Genomic DNA, 26,242 nt, shown 5'->3' with positions numbered 1-26,242 from the left:
TGAAAACTCACATATCCTACCAAATCTCACTTTGGGCTTCCAAATCTATGACAGTTATTTTAATGCAAAGAGGACCTGTCATGCCACAATGATTCTGATGTCCACCCTGGAAAAATTTGTCCCTAACTACACATATGACACCCAGAAGAATTTAATAGCTGTCATTGGGGGACTGGATTCACAAACCTCCATTCATGTGGCAAATGTTTTGGATATCTACAAGATTCCACAGGTGGGATATACGTATGTGTGTATTAAGTTCTGTGAATATGTGGTTTAGGAAGGGAACATATCCTTTGTCCTTCTAGATTGGTCCTGGTGTTTTGGGACAATCATCTGGCATGAATTGTATTATTTTTTTTTCTGCTCATTGTAAGTATAAAGTTTATCCACCCTTAAGAGCCACCATGCATGGTCAGTATGGGGACCATTGTTAGGATTTACACAGTCGGAGCTGTAATTAATATGTTAACAATTGCAAAATGATATTTTTAAAAAACCTCTAATGGCTACCAGTACAAACTGTGCTTCTGTCCTTTTTGTGAACATGTATTTAATCTTAACATAAGATAATGAGAAGTCCATGAGAATCAACACAGTTTCATTTCTCCTTTTTATCTCCTAGTGAAGGGTAACAGTTGGCATGCCAAAATTTGCTTCAGTTCTAAAACTGAAATCAAAATGGCATAGATAAGCTGTCACATCCAGGAAGGAATGGAATTCAAATGCCATGCAACCCTACCTTGCAATATATATATATATATATATATATATATATATATATATATATATATTCTAAAAGGTGTATGCAAGAAAACTCTATATTGGATTAAAATTAACACTTTATTTTGTGCATACACAGCCATGTATCCTTGTCAAATCTATAGGTCTGACATCTTAAGCAATGTAAGAGTTAATGAATAGGAATTATCAGCCAAACAATCTCAATTTCAGGTATCTCACACAGCAGATGCATGCAGGCAAACCATTATCCAATCAATCAAAGATCTAAGGCTGTAGATTTATTTATTTTTTAAAAATAAATAAAATAAACCTTAAAACTATAGAAATATTAATTCTCGTTTTGTTCCAAATCTCTCTTTAGCTTATTTATAGCCCTGCTCCAGTGATGAATGATAAAACCCCAGGTCTTCCCTTCCACCAGATGGTCCCTAAGGAAAATCTTCAGTATAAGGGAATTCTCTCTTTGCTTCTGCATTTCGGGTGGACATGGATTGGGGTTATTGTAATGGACAATAGCAATGGAGAAAGATTTGTGGAAACTGTTTTTCCAGTGTTTTCCCAGAATGGTGTTTGCTTTGCCTTCATAGAAAGAATTCCCACATTAACCTTTGTCACAGATGTTAAAAATGTGTTGGAAGAGGGGGCAAAAATACATGATAAATTGCTAGGCAGTACAGCCAATGTATTGGTGGTTAATGGGGAATCTTATTCCTTCACATTTTTTAGATGGTTGCCATATCTAACGGAACAAGAACTCATAACGACGACACTAAAAGGCAAAGTGTGGATAGCAACAGCCCAGCTGATGGTTACTTCATTTGTTTTTCAAAGGACTTGGGATATGAAAATATTCCAAGGTGCATTAACCATAACAATTCATTCAAATAATCTAGAAAATTTTCACAGATTTCTTGAGAGCAGAAAGCCTTCCAGTGCAGCCGGGGATGGTTTTATCACAGAATTTTGGCAGAATGCCTTTGCCTGTGTTTTTCCAATGCAATTTCAGGAACAGGCCCAGGGCAATATTTGTACTGGTGAAGAAAAGCTGGAAAGCCTTCCAGGAACTTTCTTTGAAATGAGTATGACTGGCCACAGCTATAGCATCTACAATGCTGTTTATACCGTGGCCCATGCTTTGTGTAAAATATCTAAATCTAGAATGAGACACAGAGCAATGGTGGAGGGAGGTGGACTGAAGCTTCAGAAAGAACCATCATGGCAGGTAATGGACTTTATTTTGTTCTGTGACACAGCAGAATATTTTGAGTGAAATAGCACACCATGGAGCCATGGCCTTGATGCTTGACATCCCAATGCAGGGTAGGGTCACAAATCATAGTGCAACCACACACTACCTGTAAAATCCCTGAATGTAATGTGGATTTTGTTCTGTTATTTAATCATGGAAAGACCATGGGGTGAATATTCATAGGTAAATGTTGAATGCTCTCAACCAATTGGGACAAGTGCTTGAAAACCATCAATATACCCATCCTCCAAATATTTTCTTTCATTGCCCATATTAAGAGGTCCCCCAGGGGCAGAGAAGAATCCCTGGTGGAAGGGGCAATGTCCAGGCTGGTGCTGTCATGTCTACCTGTGGCCTCTGTCAAAGGGTGACCACCACTGATGGCCATGGGAGCTGATTCTTCATGAGCACCAGAAGCCACCCATGCAGTTATATTGTGGAGGAAGAGGAGGGAGCACCTGTGTCATCCTGGCAGTCATACTAGGCACTGGCAGTGCTGTAACAGAAGACAAAGAGGCAGGAGTAACTAGTGACATAGCCAAACTGAAAGCAAGTTAGTTGTGAGTTCAGTAGAATACTTACTTGCAATAGTTACAAGTGAAGTCTCCACTGGACGGGGAAGGGGGTGTATAGACAGCTAAGTTCACTGCAGGCAGGCACTGGAACTACTGCAAACCCATCTAAGGGTGCTGAACCACTGTGGGGTATTGCAGAAACTGGTGCAGGTGTGGAAAGTAAAGAAACAGTTACTGGTGTCTCCATAGCCATAGCTGAGGGGATGGATACAGATGTCACAGCTAACCCTCAAGAACAGACACCCTAGCAAACAGTTCACAGTATAAATTAGATTTTGATGCTTTACGTGTGGACCTCTGGGTTATCCATTGGGCTTGGTCCCATCATCAGAATGAGTGGAACGGGCTTTTTCCAGAGCCCCTACATTGGCCAGTAACACAAAGATGGTGGTGGGATCTGGCTGGAACCACTTGGGGGCTCTCTTGACCACAGAAACCCCTTTTTGGCAGCTTATGGGTGATAGCCTATAAAGAAACATAAATCAAATACAGAAGCCAAAGCGACAGTAAAATTGGCACACAGGACAAAGAACTGTCTAACTGAATATTGTTCATGCAGCAGGCCCAATTGAGAAGCCAGAGGAGAATACCAAGGAGAATGCATGTGCATATGCAAATGAACTCCTATGAGAGATAATCCTTGCAAAGAAATCAACAAAAACAAGGGGAAAGGGGTGAGGTGGGAAGTGAAAACAAGAACTGCAGTGAAAACTAAGGGAGTGCCTTAAAGGTGGAGGTTGGGAAGGCTGACATACTCTCAAAAGAAAGTCTGCAGGAGAACTTGTGGCACCAGAGATCAATAGGTTATGGGGTAGGAAGGCAATTACTACAGGACAGTATTGCAGACAAGTAGGTAAAGAGTGTGGATTGTAGGTGGTGGGTACTCAGGTAGTTATCAACTGAAGCTCCTCCTCTTCTTGGAATCCCCATATGTGACTCACTATGAAAAAGGTGGCCTGAAGGAGGCTGCTGCTGATGGAGATGGACATAAATGCTTTGGCTTTGTCCTTGTTTGGGTCAATATGATACTGCACTCTCCCTATCTGTTACGAAGAAGATGGGGGAGTTGCTTAAGTAGCCTGATCTCTACTTCCCCCACCATAGGGCCAAATCGACACAACCATGTATCACACTCCTCCCTGCTGGGGAAGATATCTCTCCTCTTCTAGAGTGAGCAGCATGGGACAAATGTGTCCCTCTCCCACACACACACAAGGATGATACAGAATTGCCAGTCCTATGCTCAGTGCTTGGGAAGCAAGATTCAGAAAGTTGCGAAAGAATGCTTACAGAGAACAGAGCTCATGGAATACCATAGATTTCAATCAAATTTGTTTCTTAAAATATGTGTGCATAGAGCAACACAGCCTAAGTAAGGAATATGTGTGGGGTTTTAAAATCCTCTTTCCCATTCCATATTAAAATAGCAAAATAATTGTCCTTAGTCTGAAAAACAACTAGAGCATTTTATAAACTTTTTCCTTTCCCTCCCTAATCTAGCTCCATCATTTTCTTAGAAGTGTCTCATTTAACAACAGTGCTGGAGATGAGGTTTCTTTTGATCAGAAAGGAGAGTTAATAGCTGGATTTGATATTATCAATTGGATTGTTTTCCCAAACCAATCTTTTCAGAGAGTAAAAGTTGGGAGGATTGATCCTCAAGCTTCTCCAGGCCATGCCTTCACAATCAATGAGGATGCCATCACATGGCACAGCTGGTTTAACAAGGTAGAATTGAGCTATCTTTAAGCAATAACAGGCAACACATGGCTAATAATGTTCTAACAATATATATATATATATATATATATATATATATATATCCTGTATTGTTTCACAATTCTTAAACAGAGAATATATGATGGAGATACAAATAATAAAATGAATATTGTATGAACAAAATTAGAGAAAGTAATCAATCAATATAACAGAGGCAAACAAGCCTTTCAATAGCCCCAATCCTCTAATTATGTGATAATAGAAGCTCCAAGCATAGCAATTCTTAAACAGAGAATACATAATAGAATAAGAGAAAATAAAAGTCTATCACTGTAACACGAACAAAATTAGACAATATAGTCCACCAGTATTGAAAGAGGCAAATAAACCTTTCAACAGTCACAATCCTGTACCTGTGCGATAATGGATGATCCAAAAATGTAGTACAGTTTTTCCAGGCGGCAAACTGTTTTGATAGTAATTCTTCATCAGCTGGCAATGATGTAAAATAAAATCCAGTATATTTGCATACAATATAAATATAAGTATGACAATCCTGTAAACATAACCAATCATGAATAATGAATACATACCATATGACTGGTCCTAACAGGTACCTCAAGTAGCATAAGATTAGCACTCACTAAGTGTAGAAAGCTGATACTGAGGGCCGAGGCATTATATAGGCCATCCTGAGAGTACAATTCAGAAAATTTAAAGATACAGAATCCAACATTTAATGCAGTGAATGATTTGTTGCTTAGTCGTTTAGTCGTGTCCAACTCTTCGTGACCCCATGGACCAGAGCACGCCAGGGTTGATCTTCTTGCAGTCCATGGGACTCTCAAGAGTCTCCTCCAGCTCCATAATTCAAAAGCATCAATTCTTCGGCGATCAGCCTTCTTTACGGTCCAGCTCTCACTTCCATGCATCACTACTGGGAAAACCATAGCTTTTACTATACGGACCTTTGTTGGCAAGGTGAATGATAGCAGTAGCCATATAATCAGAACAATTAAATAAAACAATTGAAGTCTAATTTCATATTCAAACCCCCAGGATACATCTTGTTGATGTAGCAATCTAACGTGATTTCTCCTCATTCCGAGTTGTCTCTGAATTACCCAGAGAACCATGTAAAGAAGGTCTTGTGTCTCTCTGCTGGTGTATCACAAAAAGCTCTACCTGTGGTGCATCCATAACCTGATTTCTAATGTGGGAACGCTGCTTTCCTATTTGAACACCGCTCAGTCATGTGGTTGATTCAATATAGAGTAGATTGCACAGGCATCTTATTAGATATACAACATCTTTAGTCTGGCAGGTGCTGAAATGATGGGTGGTAAATCTAAAATTAGAATGAGCATCATAAATCTCTTTTGTCTGTAAAACCAAAGGACAGGAGACACATCCACAAGGATTGAGCTATCAGCAGTTTGAGATCCTTGATGTAAAGAGTAATTTGCTTTCTTTTCCTTTTTTTAAAAAAGATATTTGCTATATAAAAATAAACTAATTGGTCAATGCACATATAAACATAAAGTATGGATCAGGTGTAAGCATTCTCTTTAAAACACACAAATAGAACCCCAGGTATAGGATGAAGTCATGAATTAGTGGGTCTTGTGTAGTCTCATTAACATCTGCTCCACAAAGGTCAGAATCTGAAGGAACCCATGCCCTTTATTTATTTATTTAATTTAATTTCTATACCGCTTTATATTTCTAAGAAAAATCTCAAAACGGTTTACAGCATATTAAATCAATAAAACAAAAATAAAACAATCTGAAGAAAATCAAATATAGAGTATGCAGTCAAAGCAACATTACAGAAAACTAAAATATTATATCAAAGATTTCAAAATAAAACATTACAAAGGCGGTTAACTACAGAATACATAGTAGGGCTGGTGAGTCTGGGCCCTGCCCCCTAGGCCAGGTGGAAAGGCCCTTGCAGGGAGCGGCCTTCACCCCTCACCTTATTCTCAAGGTTGCTATTCCTTCATATGTTGATTAGGTTCAACCCCTATCTTTGTGTACTGAGAGCTGCCATCCTGGTTCTAGCAAGCAAGTGAAGGAAGGGGAGCCATTTTGCTGCTACGATTGTATCCCATGTCCAGAAGGGAAGATTGCAGACCAAAATGGTGAGAAATTTAGCATGCAGTTATCAAACAGTTTGCATGTGGTCCAGTTATGGATATCTACACCACAGTTTCTTATCTTTCATGTTTCAAATATGGTGGAATATTTATAAAAGAATGGGCTAGATGGAAAAAATATGACCAATATATGTTTGGGTTACCATTTCTCCCCGGTTTTACACCACATTTCAACCAATACTATCCTTTCCAGTTGTTTATCCCCCCCTTAAATATTTCATCTGCTTCCAGCTCTGAGGTTTTTAAAAATTGTTATAAGGTGCCCTGATATTTTGTAAATGTAATGAAAATAATAAACATATAATAAACTTGCATCTGTCCAAGCTGTGGACTTGGGGTAAGACTTATTGCATATATTAGAATATCACATCTTCTCTCTTTCAGACATGGGTGACTGCTATGAATGCACAGATGAAAATTATCCAAACAAGAGAAAGAATTTATGTATTCCTAAGGATGTAAGCTTCTTGTCTTTTGAAGAACCTATGGGGATTTTTTCAGCTGGTTTTGCTCTTTCCTTTTCTTCAATTTCAGCTCTGGTGCTTGCATTGTTTGTGAAGTACCACAACACTCCTATCATCAAAGCCAACAACCAGGATCTCAGCTACACTCTCCTCATCTCCCTCCTACTCTGCTTCCTTTGTGCATTGCTATTCATTGGTCATCCACAAAAGGTAACATGTCTCCTCCGACAAAGTGCTTTTGGCATAATCTTCACAGTGGCTGTTTCTTGTGTGCTAGCAAAAACCATCACTGTGGTACTGGCTTTCATTGCTACAAAACCAGGATCCAGAATAAGAAAATGGGTGGGAAGAAGACTAGCCAACTCCATTGTTATTTGCTGCTCCTTTATTCAAGCAACCATTTGTATTATGTGGTTGGCATTTTCTCCCCCATTCCCGGATGTTGATAAGCACTCAACTTATGGAGAAATTGTTCTAGAATGCAATGAGGGTTCTGCAACTATGTTTTACTGTGTTTTTGGATACATGGGTTTTCTGGCTATGGCCAGTTTCACTGTGGCTTTCCTTGCCAGGAAGTTGCCCAACAGTTTCAATGAAGCCAAGTTCATCACTTTCAGCATGATGGTATTCTGCAGTGTTTGGTTCTCCTTTGTTCCAACCTACTTGAGTACAAAGGGAAAATATATGGTAACTGTGGAGATCTTCTGTATCTTAGCTTCCAGTGCCGGCTTGCTTGGATGCATTTTTTCTCCCAAATGTTACATCATTTTGTTGAGACCAGAGTTGAATAACAGAGAGCAGGTAATGCTAAGAAAATGTTGAAGTGTATGTGCACAGTATATCTGTATCCTTGCTATTTTCTGCTATCCAGAGCTGTATGTGTGTTCGCCAGTTTTTATGATTTCCTCTCCCATTAGCTGTCTTATATAAATCTTCACCAACAATGTAGACCATAGATCATAGACAATTAATTTGAAACACTGTTAAATAAAAAACATCATGTTTGCATACTCAAGCTCTTCCCTTCAAATTGTGTTACAGCAACTCTTCTTAAAATTCCAAAACATTTTAAAAAGAATCAGATGGGTTTATAGTCTTTGCTGATGCTGAGACAAATGCAACTAGTAAATTCCTTATAGACCATAGCCATTGAACTTATTATCTTAGGGTACTGTCAGCTATAGAATAGCAAACTCTACCATTAGTGGAATCTATTCTAAGAGAAACAAATATGTTTTGCCTTTTCAACCATTGGTCTTGAATGTTCTGAGCTATACCTTAACTAATGCTGCTTTCACATCCCAGGAGTGAGGCATTTCAGGAGTCTTTATATTAAATAAGAAATCTTGATAGCTTTAGCAATGCCACTCCTGCTCTTTTGAAGAGGGGATTTGCCACCCAAATTCTCTATCTTGGAAGAAGACATTAGTTGGTGTGTCCCATGGGGAGGAGATATTTGCGAGCACATGGGAAGCAGTGCCCAATAGGCAGGGAGAGATCAGGCTGCTGTTTAAGCTAGCTTTCCCCCTCCTCCTCCCTCTTTTGCTGCACCCACCCTCACTTGCTCTACAGCAGGGATGTCCAACAGGTCGATCGTGATCTACTGGTAGATCCCCACGAGCTTTTGGTAGATCATGGTCGATCTCTGACTCCCTTTCCTTAGCACCATCAAAACTGACTCCTGCCCCGCCCTATATTGTTTGATCTCTGGAAGGGAAGATGGAGCTTTCTCTGTGCTGCTGTTATCATCCATAGTGATCTTTTTGTGAGTGACTTTATCCCCCCCCCAAAAAAAAAGCTGAACTTGAGAAAGGATTTTCCCCCCTTCCCTAAAAAAAAAGCTCAACAACTTTGAGCTGACCCCCCAAAAAACAGGGGTAGATCACTGGCAGCTTTTGATTCTGAAAGTAGATTGCAGTTTCTTGAGAATTGGCCACCCCTGCTCTACAGTATGGAATTATTTTTCTTTCTTTTCTTTTTTTGCATGGCAGAGTTTGATGGCAGGTGAGGAATTCTGAGCAGGGGCTTAGTAGGAACATTTGTTGAGCTCCTGATTGGTCATTGAGACTCCTCATTTTTGGCTACTCCAAATCAGATGGTGCTTTGATTTTCTGATCATATGTATACTTATTTGATCTTGTCATTCAGTGTGGGTAGGTAAGGGAATTTAATAATTGGCAGAAACCCTAAAGCATGATTGGGTTAAGAGCACTCTTGAGTTACCTTCCACAGCCTGTAGTATCCTTGGGCTGCCCTTTGGTGAACATTGGGCAATAGGACATGAGAGCACATGTTGTGTTCACAAGCCCAAGGTTCGCTTAGCTTTGAGGGAGATTTTTCTCTCAATCCCTCTATAATGTGGCTGTTCACATGCCCAGTGAAGTAGAAGGATGCTTTGAGAGTACACACTTAACACTAGATTATTGTCGCTTTGTACATGAATATACAATGCATCCAGTTCATGCACATACAGAGCAACTAGATTTGGACATCTGCTTTACTGATCAATAAGACAGCATGCTCACCATCTCATGCTAACACTCTGAGCATGAGGGCCATCATTATTAAATGATGGATAAATTTATATATTGAACCAAATTGGGGAGGATGTCAGTGATATTACTATTTACTACTGAGGAGGGGGGTGTTGCAATGCTTAACTGTCAAGCAAGGGTTCAAAGCACTCACATTGTCAGCCTCAAATTCAAAAGCAGCCTATCTTATTATCAGATGTTAATTCAAGTAATTTTGGTATCCTTTACTCTTGAGCAGGTCATTCAAACCCCAAGCGTCTTTCAATACCCTGTCAAGTATAAAAATGAAAGCTTTTGTTCTGATATCGTAAAAATCCCCCCTCCTCCCTGAAATTCCCCAGAATGACTCTAACTTTAATTTTGGTGATTAACGTACCCTGTAGTTAATGACCTATAATTATTTTTGTTGTCTTTCAAAAAACCCTTGGGGAGCTGTAGTTTCCACTAGTAACACAGCCTAACAAATGTAAAATAAAATTACCTAGCATTCAGAGACAGGTCTAGTGATTAAGAACGGATGTACATTGTACTCTGAGATTTAGATTTCTGGGGTTTATCAGGCCACTGTAATAATGGTAACATGTGGCATTGTTATATATGGAAACAAGAGAATCTGCATATAGAATGAGTATTTGCACATGTGCTGAGAATGATGGTCCTTGTGGTGTTGCTGCTCATTCGGCTTCCTCATATGGCATGCAAGGCTCCCGTTAAATGCAGGGTCCAGTATCCACACAGTCCACTGCACAAATACCATCAGAAAGGAGACCTCATCATTGGTGTCATTGCCTCTCAAAGTTTCATCATGTCCAGCTCAATATCATTCACTGAAATACCACCTCCAGTATCAGCTGAAGAGTTGATGTAAGATTTTTTATTTTTATTTTTTCCATTTTCTTCATTTGTGCAGAATAAGAAGTGTCATGGTATGATGAGATCAGTCCTATGAATGTTACTTACTTACTTCTCCAAGGAGCTCAATATGATTCTTTACCTCCCCCTTTTATTATCACAGCAACCCTGTGTGTTTGGCTGAGAGATTGTGAGTGGCCCAAAATCACCCAGAGAGATTCATGTCTGAGTGCATATTGAAACCCTTGGATCATAACACAGTGCAGACCTTCAGTGATCTGAATCTGTCCTTTTCACTTTGTCTCCTATTAACTACTTAAATACCAAAGGAAATCCTGATCATGGATTTCTTCTCTCTCAATTGCCCTTAATGTTTATGCTTGAAGAAAATATCTGCTTCTTATCATGGATGGGGGAGGCAGTACTAGAATCAATTTAAGCTGCCTCCCACCCAAAAACTATGATCAGTTACTACTTCACAGCAAACTTCTCTAAAATTACTGTATTCGAGCTCACATTTTTCTCTCTCACCTTCATTCTAAGTCCACATCCATTCTGATATTGCTTCACACACAAGTAGTTTGTTTCTTTAGTCTGATTTATATCATAAGAATCTTTAAGCATCTGTAACTGACCATTGCCACACACAGAAATGGATGGTAAATGTTAATAGTATATAATAAGAAGGTTATTCATATGAATGTACATACTGTAGGATTAGAACATAAGTAGAAATATAGTTAGAAACAGTGTTTATGTGTGAGGGAATCCAAGCTATTTTGAATCATATACCAGTAGATTACAGTCCTTCTCTAAATTGGTAAATTATCAAGACATTATCCAGAATTCCCTAATTTCCAACACTGATGATTTTAAGCAACTGATACTATCAATGTTCATCAAAATGTGAAATTCTACATACTGTCATGGTATTGTATCTTCAATTTTTTTTTTGTACATCATATTATAATAAATTAGGCCCACAATAGTTGTATTCCTGTCAGGAACTGGGCAGAGGAGGAATGGTGGAGAAATAATTTGTTTTGCCATGTGTATAGAGCAATCTGACTTGTTAACTAAGTGAAGATGCCTATAGATGTGTAAAATAGGTGGAATTGCTGAAAAGCATATAAAAGGAAGGTAGCCTCCTCTTTAACAGAGTTGTTCAAAAAATCATTTATTGTAGCAGCTTGCTTCATTCAGCACGTGCTGTTATTTTTATTCTTAAGTCAGTAGTAAGGGAATGTAATCAGGTAGAACTGTATATGCATAGCACACTCTACCACATTAAAGAGCATGGGAGTGAGTAACAAGAAGAAAGGGTCTGCCATTATAAGCCCCTGTCAGGGACTGGGCAGAGGAGAAGGAATGGTGTAGACTGGCTCCCTATCCTGACCCTTCCAGGAAGGAGGAATAGGAAGACAGTATAGATTCACAACAGTGGTTTGAGAGAGGTGATAGCTCAGAGGCAGATGAGGCAAAAGTGGGGAAATAATGGGAGAAGAGGAGGAGGAGGAGGAAGCACCGGGTGTGTGTGTGACAGCTGATGGACACAGGTGTCTTTAGAAAGCATTCCAGATCCCCCCCCTCCCAGAATCTGGCGAACCTTTAAAGTAGGAGACAAAGAGCTCAAAGACAGAGGGCACTTAGCAGCACCCGTAGGAGAGACGATGAGTTTGATGTGGGAGAGACGTGTTTGTCTGTTTGTTTGTTTGTTTGTTGTGTGTAGAGATTCACTCAGCACAATGCCATTATCCAAGAAGCTGGGTTCTATAGCCCCTCTCTGTAAATACTGAATAAAAGGTGGAGGGTAAGAAACATTTCCTTGTCTTTGTACATTCCTGGGCAACCTGCCATGAATCACAGAGAGCAGCCTGACAACTCCTCAGTAAGAAATATTGTAATTAATATTTCTGATGAAGATATTTTAGATCAGAGTGCTAATTTTATTCAGTGTAGAATAACTGGTACACTGATATAGAATGAGTGATCAATGTGAGATATCCTTATACAGAATGTAACTCTTGTTTTAGAGTAGTACCTAAAAATTACCAGCATATCTTGGCCTTGGAATTTGCAATAAAGGAGATCAATGAAAACCTTCAGCTCTTACCCAATGTCACTTTGGGATTCGACATCTATGACAGTCATTTTACTGCAATGAGGACCTATCATGCCACCATGTTACTCATGTCCACATTGGAGAGATTTTTCCCTAACTATGTATGTGACACCCAGAATAGCCTAATAGCTGTAATTGGGGGATTGGACTCTGAAACCTCCCTTCACGTGGCAAATATCTTGGATATCTACAAGATGCCCCAGGTAAGATGTTTATGGGTATATTTTTGTGTACATGTAAAAGGCTATCATATGTAAAAGGCTATCATAGAACTGTAACACTTCTGCACACATGCACAATCCTTGCAGATTACACGTCATGTTTGACAATAGAAATAGGTGCATTTTATGTGCTCAATATATATTTGAATGCCATATGTTAAGTCAAGGACACTTGTACATTCACAATGGGGAGGAAGAAAAATTGTTGTGAATTTAGACTATGATTATGTTGGTGACTTTTTTGAAAAAAATGACCAGAATACTTACCACCCCACCCTGTTCACATTGTAAGATGATAGATTAGAGCTGACCTTTCCCTTATATGTTTAAGTAGCTAATGTGTCAGAACAAAAGATCCAGCCAGAATCTATCTCTGATTCTTAAGAGTAATGTAGCTGTTAATGAATGAACATGATCCACAGCAACTAGTATCCAGAGGCATACTGCTTCCAATGCTGGAGGCAATATATACACATAATGACGTAAGAAATAAATGTTTAATGTATTGGCATTATGAGCTGGCATTCCATTCCAATACTTCCCTTAGAGATAAATATATGGAGCAGAGGTATTTCAAAGGTTTGCTGGCAATATGGCAGTTGTGTTGCAAAATTGGATCTAGTGGGCTTCACACTCTTATGTGTTCCCCACCTGATGGAAGTGTGGAGCCCTATGAGAATGTGATTTTTCAGTGGTGAAATCATATGTGGGGAATACTGTCCCTAGTGTGACCTGCCTAGCACCATCCTCGTCTGCCTTCAGTCTTCAAGACCACTTTCCTTACCTTGGGCTTTGGTTAATTAATGTTGCCTCCAATGGTAGTAGTGGTTACCTTTTATTTATTTTTTTCATAATTCTTTTCATATTATTTTTTCCCCATTTTAACAATATAGGATATTTATATACTCCCAATCTGAAAAATACAAGAACAAATACATACAGTGGTACCTCTGTGAATGGGATCTGTTCTGGAGGCCCGTTCACAACATGAGCAGAACGCAACCTGCGTCTGCGCGGGTCGTGATTTGCCACTTCTACACATGCGTGTGACGTCATTTTGCACGTCTGCACATGAGCGAGCAGCGAAACCCGGAAGTAACCCTTTCTGGTACTTCCGGGTTGCCGTGGGACACAACCTGAAAACGCTCAACCTGAAGCAAATGCGAGGTATGGCTGTATAATAAATACATTATTCTTGGTTTTGTTCAATTGCTTACATTTAAGTGGGGTGGGTAGGACTTCTACTTGTTAATATGTTACTAGATGAACATTTTAAGCATTGTATTGTACTGTTTATTAACTTAAATTGTAATGTATTAAATTTATTTTATGTGACATATTTTTTTCTGTGCAAATCACTTTGGGACTTATTATTGTATAACGTGACTGAATAATGCAAACAACAACAATTATAGTGATTGCTGTTATAAAGAAAGCAAATGCCTCAGAATACTGGAAAGGCCCATGGAAATTGTATAGTAGGGTGGTTCACAGAGGGACATGCGTGGCGCTGTGGTCTAAACCACTGACTCTAGGGCTTGCCGATTGGAAGGTTGGTGGTTCGAATCCCCATGACGGGGTGAGCTCCCGTTGCTCGGTCCCAGGTCCTGCTAACCTAGCAGTTCGAAAGAACGCCCCAAAGTGCAAGTAGATGAATAGGTACCACTCCAGAGAGAAGGTAAATGGCGTTTCCATGCGTAGCTCTGGTTTCGCCAGAAGCGGCTTAGTCATGCTGGCCACATGACCTGAAAAAACTGTCTGTGGATAAATGCCGGCTCCATCTGCCTGTAAAATGAGATGAACTCCGCAACCCCAGAGTCGTTTACCTTTACGTATAATTTTTATCTTCATTTCCTTCTCTCTTAAATCTCCTTTTAGCTAGTATATAGCCCTGCCCCGGTGATGAATGATAAAACACCAGGCCTCCCTTTCTATCAGATGATTCCGAAGGAGACCATTCAGTATGAGGGGATTCTGTCTTTGCTTTTGCATTTCAAATGGACATGGGTTGGGGTTGTTGTTATGGATACTACTGAAGGAGAAAGATTTGTGCAAACTGTGGTTCCAATGTTTTCCCAGAATGGCATCTGTTTTGATTTCATAGTAAGAATCCCCACACTAACTTTTGTCCCCAACATTAAAGAGATGTTTGACGAAGGGGAAAAAACATATGCCCAAGTGATGGCCAGCAAAGCCAGTGCTATGCTGGCATATGGGCCGTCTTATTCCATGGCATTTTTTAGATTTTTCCCATTTTTATCAAAAGAAAAGCAGGTCTCAGATTATCCAAAAGGCAAAGTGTGGATTAGAACAGCCCAGGTGGAGCTCACTTCATTTGTTTTTCAGAAGGATTGGGATATGCAAATTTTCCCTGGAGCCATATCCTTACAAATTCACTCCAGTGATCTCCCACATTTTCACCAATTTGTTGAGAGCAGAAAACCCTCTAACACAGCAGGAGATGGTTTCATCAGGGACTTCTGGCAAAATGCCTTCGGCTGCGTGTTTCTGCATCAAGATATGGATGTGGTGGAAGGGGACATTTGCACTGAGGAAGAGAAGCTGGAGAGCCTTACGGCACCATTTTTTGAAATGAGTATGATTGGCCACAGCTACAGCATCTACAATGCTATCTATGCTGTGGCCCATGCTTTGCATGCCATGTCCTCCTCTAGACTCAAATACATGGGGCTGGTGAATGGAGGGAGACTGAAGCTTCAGAATCTGCGTCCATGGCAGGTAAAGTAGGAATTCTTTGCCAACTTGGGCTCCTTTGGGAGGAAGGGTGGAGTATAAATGTACGGTAATAATAAAAGCAAAATGCTTAACATCTTCATATGGCAGTGCACACTTTTTGGGGGTGAAACTACATCCCCATCCATGTACTAAATGTCTCCCCCAACTGTATCAGTGTTCCCATTTTCACCCTCCTTCCACTCTATACAATTAAATTATTTGTCTCCATTATCTCTGTGTGTAACATAAGCACAGTACAGTATATATATCTGCACAGGGCTTTTTTCCAGCAGGAACTCAATGGAATTTAGTTCCTGCACCTCTCTAGTGAGTGTGATTGCCATTCTAAGAGAATGAGGGAGGTGTTCATGTTGAATTCCAGCACCTCTTTTTCTAGAAAAATAGCACTGTGTCTGCATTGTCTGAATGACATACTCCTTCTGCTATCTAAGATTCAATAAGCATTGAGATACCTGAGCTCTTCCATCACAAATTGGTGCATCTTAACTTTTGGCCTAAAGTGATTAATAAATAAATCCTCCTTAGGATCGAACCCCTAGTTTTGTTGGGTTCACTACTTCAGAGCTGCTTCTAATAGACTATGAGAAAACCTTAGCTAGGAGCAGAAGCCCAATCCCAAACAGAGCACAGTGATCACTTAGGTATGAGATGGTCAAAACTATACACCGAGAGGCCAATTTCACTTAGTTCAAAATGACATAGCAGCGCTGGATTTAGGGTAGTGCAGGTGGTTCCCACACACAGCACCAAGCCGATGGGGCCACAAAATAATAATAGAGAAAAATGAATTATTGTTAAAACAAGAAATATTTTGGGGGCACCAAATTTTGTCCTTGCCCAGGGTGCCATATTACTGAAGTCGGCACCTGGACATAGTCTTAGATAATCGTGTATGAATTTGCAATGAAGATAAGTAACAGCTTTTCTCCCAATCTACCCTTTCCCTTTTCTATTTAGGTCCATCATTCCCTGAGAACTGTCTCATTTAACAACAGTGCTGGGGATACAGTTTCCTTTGACAAGAATGGGGAGCTAATGGCTGGATTTGATGTCATCAACTGGATTTTTTCATCAAACCAAACTAAACAGAAAATTGGCCATTTAGATCCTGAGGCTCTTCCAAACCAAGTGTTCACTATCAATGAGGATGTCATAATTTGGCACAGCTGGTTTAACCAGGTAAATTGCTGCTGTTAGCAGTTGAGGACCTGAGCTTTGATCCCTATATGGCTGCTGCCCTCCTGTGCAATGTGAATTTCTTGGGAGTTTTCTGGATTTCATTTATCTCTGAAGTATCAATTTATAAATCCCTAGCCTCCAGCAACTTGTGATAACCATGATGGTTTCACTGATGATATGAATAATTATTCTACATGATTTATGCTGCACTGGTGGTGTTCTATTAAGTTCTATCATGTTGTTATTATTTATTGTTTCTAAGGCACTTTCAGATTCATTTCAATGAAAAGCTGCATAGAAATATGATCAAAGAAATAGTGCATTAGTACCTTCTCATAACTTAACAATCTTTTCTGGGCTTACCAAAGTGCATTGTTTTCAAAACTGCTATTCTCTTTCATTTGCCTTCTTAGACTCGTCCACTCTCAGTTTGTACTGACAGCTGCCATCCTGGTTTTAGCAAGAAAGTGAAGGAGGGGAAACCATTTTGCTGCTATGATTGCATTCCATGTCCAGAAGGGAAGATTTCAGACCGTGAGGGTGAGAAATACACTCTACCTAGAATGGTTGTAATTTGGCAAAACATGATTTCTGGGGTTGCTTTTCTTTGGTATTTACATTGGGTTGCCATACATAGGGAAAACCCAGACGTATGGCAGCCCTAATTTAAAAGTTCCATACAAATATTTCTTTAATAGAATGATTTGGTAGGTCTGGATGGAAATTTAAAGAAAAATATAATTCTGGTGTTATTTGAGGACAGAGTACAATATGAAATTAAGACCTTGTCCAACTGTGCGGAAAGTCCAACACCATTTCAATTTGGATTCAGGTCAAAGGATTAATTCCTTGTTTTTTTCTAAGACATTTTGAATGGTTGCTGAGACTCATTGGTAAGTTGACAACAAAAAGAGGGACGCTGGAGGCACCTCTGTTCAGTGTTGCATATTCAGTTTTACTTTTGACTTTTGCTTTGAACACCATCAGTAAAATGATGAGATTGCCATTTGCAAAAGCTATCATTTTTTTTTTAGTCTTCAAATACTGTAATTGAAAAGAAATGTCAAACTCAAAGTGCAAAACGGTAACGTTCATTTCTAAAAGAAGCTAATTAATTGTTTCCCATGTTTTGCTTGTAACTGTCTTAACATTTTTTAAATTGAAAGGGGGAATACAAAGGACAAATAAATCCCTTGTATCTACACAAGAGGAACTGTTATGGCATGTTGAATAAATTTAGTACACATATCTGAGAGTGAGAGCACACCTTTATTTTTCAGACCTGAGCGACTGTTATGAATGCACAGATGAAACTTTTCCAAATAAAAATCAGGATCTATGCATTCCCAAGCGCATCAGCTACTTGACTTTTGGAGAACCTTTGGGGATCATCTTAGCCTCTTTTGCTCTTTGCCTTTTTTTGATCACAGCTTTGGTGCTGGAAATATTTGTGAAGTGGAAGGATACTCCCATTGTCAAAGCCAACAACCGGAACCTCACTTACACCCTTCTTGTTTCACTTCTGCTCTGTTTCCTGAGTGCTCTGCTATTTATTGGCAAGCCTCACAACGTGACATGTTTCTTCCGGCAAACGGCTTTTGGCATCATCTTCTCAGTGGCTGTTTCTTGTGTGCTGGCAAAAACCATCACAGTAGTTCTGGCTTTCCTGGCCACCAAACCAGGATCCAGGATGAGGAAATGGGTGGGGAAAGGACTGGCAAACACCATTGTGTTTTCCTGCTCCTTTGTTCAAGTAGGTCTCTGCATCACGTGGCTGGTAGCCAATCCTCCATTCCCAGATGTTGACATGCACTCATTGACTGAACAAATTGTACTAGAATGTAATGAGGGATCGGTGACTATGTTTTACTGTGTTCTTGGCTACATGGGGCTCCTGGCTCTTGTGAGCTTCACTGTGGCTTTCCTTGCCAGAAGGTTGCCTGACAGTTTCAACGAAGCCAAGTTTATCACTTTCAGTATGTTACTTTTTTGCAGTGTTTGGTTATCCTTTATTCCATCCTACCTGAGCACTAAGGGGAAGTACATGGTAGCAGTGGAGATCTTTTCTATCTTAGCCTCCAGTGCTGGGTTGCTGGGTTGCATCTTTTCCCCCAAATGTTACATTATTTTGCTGAGACCTGAGCTGAACAACCGGGAACAGCTAATAAGAAGGAAGCCTTGAAGAATGCATATTTCTGACTCTTTGTTGTTGCTGTTAAGTGGTGTTTCCACAGCAGATCCTGTCACTATCCAAAACATTGTATGAACAGTATGCTTGTATGTATACGGAAAGTTGGCACAGCTTAATGCAAACATATATACATACAATGAAAGAAAAAAGAAGGCTATTGTGAAATTTATTAAAACTTTTAAAATTAATTTTCCAAATTATTACAAATCAAACCAAATTACTTTAATTTAATACAATTTCTCAAAATCAGGTCTCCTGCTCCTCTTGCAAACATAAGTCAATCATTTCCTCCCTTAGCAGCATCATCTCTTATTTAATGTCCGATTGATCTTTCACTTGTTGTTAGTCCATTCTTCCATCTGACCACATTATTTTTCCTCCTTACAAAAACTGCCTTTGTTACATCTTTTAAATAAAAAAATCCATTTCATGTGTGTAGTCCTTCATATACCTTGTTGTTTCAGACCTCGTGTGCTGGAAGAAACAATCTTCCATTGTTCTTTGCAGTGCTTATCTAGATGGGACAAGGTCACATTCCATTCCTTCTGCTGTTTACATGTCCATGTCCATGTTCATGTCCATGTCCATGTCCACTCTCCGCCATTAAAATTCCACTGTGGAGTTCTTTCTTGGCACACAGTTAAAAGCAGATTTTCCCCCTCAAATTTGGCCTCTTGACAGACTTATTCAGCAGCCATTCAATCTTCTTGCTCTGCATTGTTCCTTCACACTCCTGCTCCAATCCAAATATAATTTTCAATAAAGTCCATTCAACCTTGGTCGAGGGGGGAGGGCATAATAAAACCTTGTTAAATTCCTTGTTGAGCATAAATCAAAAGCCTCTCCCCTCCTTTTCATGGTAATAGTCAGAATAACATAGCTACAGCTTCACACATCTCTTTCATTTTACAGGGGAGGACAAGAAAAAAGACCATTTGAAAACCATATGAAAGCAAAAAAAACACCCTGTCCTCCCCCTTCCTTCCCTGGCTGTTGTGAGGCTTCTCAAGCTTTGGAAAAAACATTCAAATGCCTTCAAAGAGCCAAGCCCAGTCCTTTTGGCAGCTGATTGATTGCAGCCCATTATCATGTCGGTCCAGGAGACCTCTTGATTAAACGACAATATTCCAGATTAAGGAGGAACCAACCACAAATCATGCTGGAGAAAGAGGCTCGTACATGGCAGGGACCCACTCCCAGGTCACACCCACTCTGCCTTTCAAGTTGGCAGACACAGCGAGCTCCCCAGACCCCATTGGGGAACATTGCCAGGATTTTTGCCTCATAAATCCTGGCTTTCCCCTGCCTGAACCTTCCTGCTACCTGTGGAGGGCAGTGGGGAGCTATCGCCATTGACTTGTGGCATAACCAGAAACTGAAATCTATTAAAACTTTAGCTGCTCCAGAGACACTGGCCTCAGCATGAATGTTGAAATCACTCAAACCAGGTTTTATTCACTGGTTCTTTGTTCCAGCTCTGCTATACACATAGCAGGAAAACAACCATGAAAATAGAATTTCTAAGCCATATAGAGCCAGTGAAAATACATTGAGTAATTTAAGAAGATTGTAGACTCCAGAATAAAAAATATTAATGTACAGTCGTACCTCGGAAGTTGAATAAAATCCGTTCTGGAAGTCCATTCGACTACCAAAATGTTCGACTTCCAAAGTGTGGCTTTTGATTGTCTGCAGGGAACTCCTGCAGACAATTGGAAGCTGCGGAAGCCCCATTGGACATTCAGATTCCAAAACAACGTTCGAAAACCATAACACTCACTTCCAGTTTTCAATTGTTGGGGAGTTGGAACATACGACTCCCAAGGTGTTCAGGAACTGAGATGTGATTGTATCTTCATGTGTGGCAGTTCTGTCACAAAATAATACATTTATTATTATCTCTTGCCCCAGAACCAAGTGTTTAACTGCATTCCTTGCTATGATTCAAGACTATCCAATTACTGAAGATGTGGCAAACATTATTCAGTAGGACTACAGGGAATACACAACTTTGTGTTAAGTAATGTGTGATTATCAGAACAACTACAATGAATTGGGCAACCTGCTGATTCACCAGTGGAGTACTCAGACATTGAAAAATAATGCATATATAACCCATTACTATTTGGATCAGAAAACTAGAAATAGAGATAGGCAAGGCTCCATCAAATTTGATCCTTAATCACTTGATTCAAGTCAGGTTGTTTTAATCATAGTGACTAATGAAAGCATGCAGTAGAGGTGAATAGAAGACTCTTCAATCAGATGTAAGATTTCTGTTCAGGATAGGGATACTAGTGATATGTGCTGTTGCTGATTCCACACATGGTGTGCAAAACCTATTTTGATATCTGCAGAATGTGGGCTCCTCACCCCATTCATCACTAGTACCTTCAGCCAGGAGAGCTCATCTTCAGTGTCCTTCTTTACCATACTTTCTTTATGAGCACTTCAAAGGATTTGAATGAACGCCCTCCAGAGCGAGCACATGTTGCATTCACATGCCCAAGGCTTGCTTAGCACTGAGGGGGATTTTTCTCTCAATGACTGCAGAATGTGGCTGTTTACATGCTCGGTGATGGAGAAGGATTCTTTCAGAGTACACACTTAACACTTTACATTATTGTCCTTTTGTACATCTGCTCTACTGATCAACAACACTGCATGCTAACAGTCTCATATTGAACCATAATGGGGAGGATGTCAGTGACATCACTAATTACTACTGAGGAGGGGGGTGTTGCAATGCCTAACTGTCAAGCAACGGTTCAAAGCACTCACATTGTCAGCCTCAAATTCAAAAGCAGCCTATCTTATTATCAGATGTTAATTCATCTATTTGTGGAAGCCTTTACTCTTGACAGGTCATTCAAACCCCAAGCGCCTTTCAACACTCTGCCAAGTATAAAAATGAAAGCTTTTGTTCTGATGTCAGAAACATCCCCCCTCCTCCCCAAAAATCACCAGAGTGCCTCTAACTTTAATTTGATGATTATCATACCCTGCAGTTAAAGACCTATAATTATTTTTGTTGTCTTTCAAAAACCCTTGGGGAGCTGTAGTTTTCACTCATAACACAGTCTGCTAAATGTCAAAAAAATAATTTCTAGCATTCAGAGACAGGTCTAGTGATTAAGAATGGATGCATAGATATATATACAGTGTATTTTGAGATTTAGATTTCAAGTTCATCAGGCTATTGTAATGATGGTGGCACACGTGACGTTTCTGTAGATGGAAATAAGCAAATCTGCATATAGAATGAGTGTTTGCATTTGGGCTGAGAATGATGGTCCTTGTGGTGTTGCTGCTCATTCGGCTTCCTCATATGGCATGCAAGGCTCCCGTTAAATGCAGGGTCCAGTATCCACACAGTCCACTGCACAAATACCATCAGAAAGGAGACCTCATCATTGGTGTCATTGCCTCTCAAAGTTTCATCATGTCCAGCTCAATATCATTCACTGAAATACCACCTCCAGTATCAGCTGAAGAGTTGATGTAAGATTTTTTATTTTTATTTTTTCCATTTTCTTCATTTGTGCAGAATAAGAAGTGTCATGGTATGATGAGATCAGTCCTATGAATGTTACTTACTTACTTCTCCAAGGAGCTCAATATGATTCTTTACCTCCCCCTTTTATTATCACAGCAACCCTGTGTGTTTGGCTGAGAGATTGTGAGTGGCCCAAAATCACCCAGAGAGATTCATGTCTGAGTGCATATTGAAACCCTTGGATCATAACACAGTGCAGACCTTCAGTGATCTGAATCTGTCCTTTTCACTTTGTCTCCTATTAACTACTTAAATACCAAAGGAAATCCTGATCGTGGATGTCTTCTCTCTCAATTGCCCTTAACGTTTATGCTTGAAGAAAATATCTGCTTCTTATCATGGATGGGGGAGGCAGTACTAGAATCAATTTAAGCTGCCTCCCACCCAAAAACTATGATCAGTTACTACTTCACAGCAAACTTCTCTAAAATTACTGTATTCGAGCTCACATTTTTCTCTCTCACCTTCATTCTAAGTCCACATCCATTCTGATATTGCTTCACACACAAGTAGTTTGTTTCTTTAGTCTGATTTATATCATAAGAATCTTTAAGCATCTGTAATTGACCATTGCCACACACAGAAATGGATGGTAAATGTTAATAGTATATAATAAGAAGGTTATTCATATGAATGTACATACTGTAGGATTAGAACATAATTAGAAATATAATTAGAAACAGTGTTTATGTGTGAGGGAGTGCAAAATAGTGTTTCCAAGCTATTTTGAATCATATACAGTATAATCATTACAGTAGAGCCTTCTCTACGTAAATAAATTATCACAACATTATCCGGAATTCCAAGTTTTAACACTGATGGTGTTAAACAACTGATAGCGTTCATCAAAATGTGAAATTCTGCATACTGTCATTGTAATGTATCTATTCTAATACAGAATGTAACTCTTGTTTTAGAGTAGTACCTAAAAATTACCAGCATATCTTGGCCTTGGAATTTGCAGTAAAGGAGATCAATGAAAACCCTCAGCTCTTACCCAATGTCACTTTGGGTTTCGACATCTATGACAGTCATTTTACTGCAATGAGGACGTATCATGCTACCATGTTACTCATGTCCACATTGGGGAGATTTTTCCCTAACTATGTATGTTACACCCCAAATAACCTAATAGCTGTCATTGGAGGACTGGACTCTGAAACCTCCCTTCATGTGGCAAATATCTTGGATATCTACAAGATGCCCCAGGTAAGATGTTTATGGGTATATTTTTGTGTACACACACACACACACACACACACACACAATGGCTAACACTTCTGCACACATGCACAATCCTTGCACATTACACCTCATGTTTGACAACAGAAACAGGTCATTTTATGTACTCAAATATATTTGAATGCCATATGTTAAGTCAAGGACACTTGAACTTTCACAATGGAGAGGAAGAAAATCGTTGTGAATTTAGACTATGATTATATTGGTGACTTTTTTTTTAATGATCAGAATACTTACCACCCCACTGTCTTCACATTGTAAAATGATAGATTAGTTGCCAGGGTTGACCTTCCCCTTACATGTTGAAGTAGCTAATCTGACAGAACAAAAGATCTAGCCAGAATCTCTTTCCCTGATTCTTAAGAGCAGGGGTCCTCAAACTATGGACCGTGGGCCAGATCCGGACTGCTGGGGTCCTAGATCCGGACCGCCCAGCAACTGCCCTAAGCCCTCTCCCTCCCTCCTTCACTTCCTACCCCATGAAGGCACATTAACCCTTCAGCACCCATGCAGTGTGGCTTCCTCCCATTTTCTCCCACTAACATGGGGAGGGGCAGGAGAAAAACCGCCAAGGGAGGTGGTGCTGAGCCGCCATCGGTTAAATGCCCTTGCGCAGCAGGGTGGCAGAGGTGTTGTTGTTTGTGAAGCAAGCTTTCTGGAGGCTGGGCAGTGGCGTGATAGCCTCCAGCCTGTTGGGCTCCGCGGCGAGCAAGACCAGCCTGCAAGCCGCATGTGTGGAAACGGAGGGAGGGAGGAGGGTGGCCAGAGTCCGGGGGGGGGGGCAGGGCTCCTGCTGGAGCCTGGAAGTGCAGGGATTGGGAAGGGGGATGTTTGCTGGTGTTGCTGAAGCCTGATGCAAGCAGCGACTTCCTGAAGGTGAAGGAGGAGCCCCTTCCTCTTTCACCTCTCCACATCCTCCCTTTCTCTGGGGTCTCCTCTTCTCTGGTCTCCCAAGGCCAGAAGGGAACCATCTGCTGGTGGGGACAACGTTGGTTTGGCTGCACTGTGCACCCGGAAGTTGGGGAAGGAGCCTCCTGCATCTTGCACACCTGGCGAATGGGACCGATTCTTCCCCCTTACATGCACGATTCCAGCATTACACTGAAGCTTTCCTTATGAGTCACCCCTGCTCCTACTCTGACACAAGAAAAGCTCTCTGCCCCCCTTCGCCCAGTTGTCAGAACAGTGACAAAATAATTTCTCCTGCTTTGCAGTGGCAAAAATAGGTGACAGTGTAGAAGTGGGTGCACTCTGAGACATATCTTAATCTCAGGAACCATGCACTCAAAATTGCAACCATCTTTGGCAGCACCTATGTCTGTGAACAGACTTTTCCCTGAATGAAACATCTGGAATTTCCAGCAAGATCCAGACGAACTGATGAACACTACGACTAGCAGTGACAAATATGGAACTGGATATTGACCATCTCATTAGCCAAAACCAGGCCCATGCTTCCCATTGAAATACTTATAAGTTTATGTTGATTAAAGCCGATCTTCATTTTAAATATTGTATTGATTTTCCTGTTTTTTGTGCACTACAAATAAAATATGTGCAGTTTGCATAGGAATTCATTCATATTTTTTTCAAACTATCGTCTGGCCCCCAACAGTGTCTGAGGTACAGTGAACTAGGCACCTGTGTAAAAAGTTTGAGGACTCCTGCTTAAGAGTAATGTAGCTGTTAATGAATGAACATGATCCTCAGCAACTGGCATCCAGAGGTATACTGCCTCCAATGCTGGAGGAAATATATACACATAATGACGGAAGAAATTTAATGTTTAATCAACTGGCATTATGAGCTGGGTAATCCCCATTCCAATACTTCCGTCAGCCATACATATATGGAGCAGAGGTATTTCAAAAGTGTGCTGCCAATATGGCAGTTGTGTTGCAAGATTGGACCTAGTGGTCTTCATCAGAGTTGCTTCTATGTGATCCCCACCTGATGGAAGTGTGGAGCCCTATGAGAATGTGATTTTTCAGTGGTGAAATCATATGTGGGAACGATTGTCTCTAGTGTGAGCTGCCTAGCACCATCTTTAGTCCTCAAGTCCACTTTGCTGACCTTGGACTTTTGTTCATTAATTTTGCCTCCAACGGTAGTAGCGGTTACATTTTATTTTTATTTTCTTCATAATTTTTTTATTCACCCCCCACCATTTTAACAATATAGAACATTTATATACTCTCAATCTGAAAAATACAAGAACAAATACATATACATATACATATACATATACATATACATATACATATACATATACATATACAAATACATTATTTGTTCTTGGTTTTGTTCTAGTGCTTACATTTAAGTGGGGTGGGTAGGACTTCTACTTGTTAATATGTTACTAAATGAACATTTTAAGTATTGTACTGTTTATTAACTTAAATTGTTATGTATTAAATTTCTTTTATGTGGCATATTTTTTCTGTGCAAGTCACTTTGTGACTTTTTACTGTATAAAGTGACTGATAAATGCAAGCAACAACAATGCTGATGATTGCTGTTATAAAGAAAGCAAATAGTTCAGAACATTAGAAAGGCCCATAACAATTGTATACTTATTTTATATTTATTTTATCTTCATTTCCTTCTCTCTTAAATCTTCTTTTAGCTAGTATATAGCCCTGCCCCGGTGATGAATGATAAAACACCAGGCCTCCCTT

The 26,242-nt window shown here is 40.0% G+C and overlaps 2 protein-coding genes across 2 annotated transcripts in view; both read left to right on the top strand.

The window, feature by feature from the left end:
- LOC307201607 (vomeronasal type-2 receptor 26-like) overlaps positions 1–18,757 on the top strand; it is a gene marked incomplete at both ends in the record, with an annotated part of 43,870 nt that extends 25,113 nt beyond the window's left edge. The window contains 4 exons of the mRNA XM_079950886.1: positions 15,042–15,378; positions 16,354–16,575; positions 16,989–17,115; positions 17,856–18,757. Of these exons, the coding sequence (XP_079807012.1) occupies positions 15,042–15,378; positions 16,354–16,575; positions 16,989–17,115; positions 17,856–18,757 (1,588 nt within the window). The remainder of the gene's footprint in view (positions 1–15,041; positions 15,379–16,353; positions 16,576–16,988; positions 17,116–17,855) is intronic.
- On the top strand, positions 1,130–12,744 carry LOC307200444 (vomeronasal type-2 receptor 26-like; the record flags this gene model as incomplete). The annotated part of the gene is made up of 8 exons (XM_079948989.1): positions 1,130–1,966; positions 4,069–4,296; positions 6,305–6,431; positions 6,831–7,711; positions 9,059–9,063; positions 10,165–10,308; positions 12,330–12,621; positions 12,727–12,744. 8 exons carry the CDS (start codon positions 1,130–1,132, stop codon positions 12,742–12,744), a joined length of 2,532 nt encoding a protein of 843 aa, XP_079805115.1.
- Positions 18,758–26,242: the final 7,485 nt, after the last annotated feature.

Source organism: Podarcis cretensis (genome assembly GCF_951804945.1).
Source record: "Podarcis cretensis genome assembly, chromosome: 13".
NCBI classification, from domain to species: domain Eukaryota; kingdom Metazoa; phylum Chordata; class Lepidosauria; order Squamata; family Lacertidae; genus Podarcis; species Podarcis cretensis.
The sequence above is the reverse complement of the archived record's forward strand: the minus strand, read 5'-3'. Positions and strand labels throughout refer to the sequence as shown.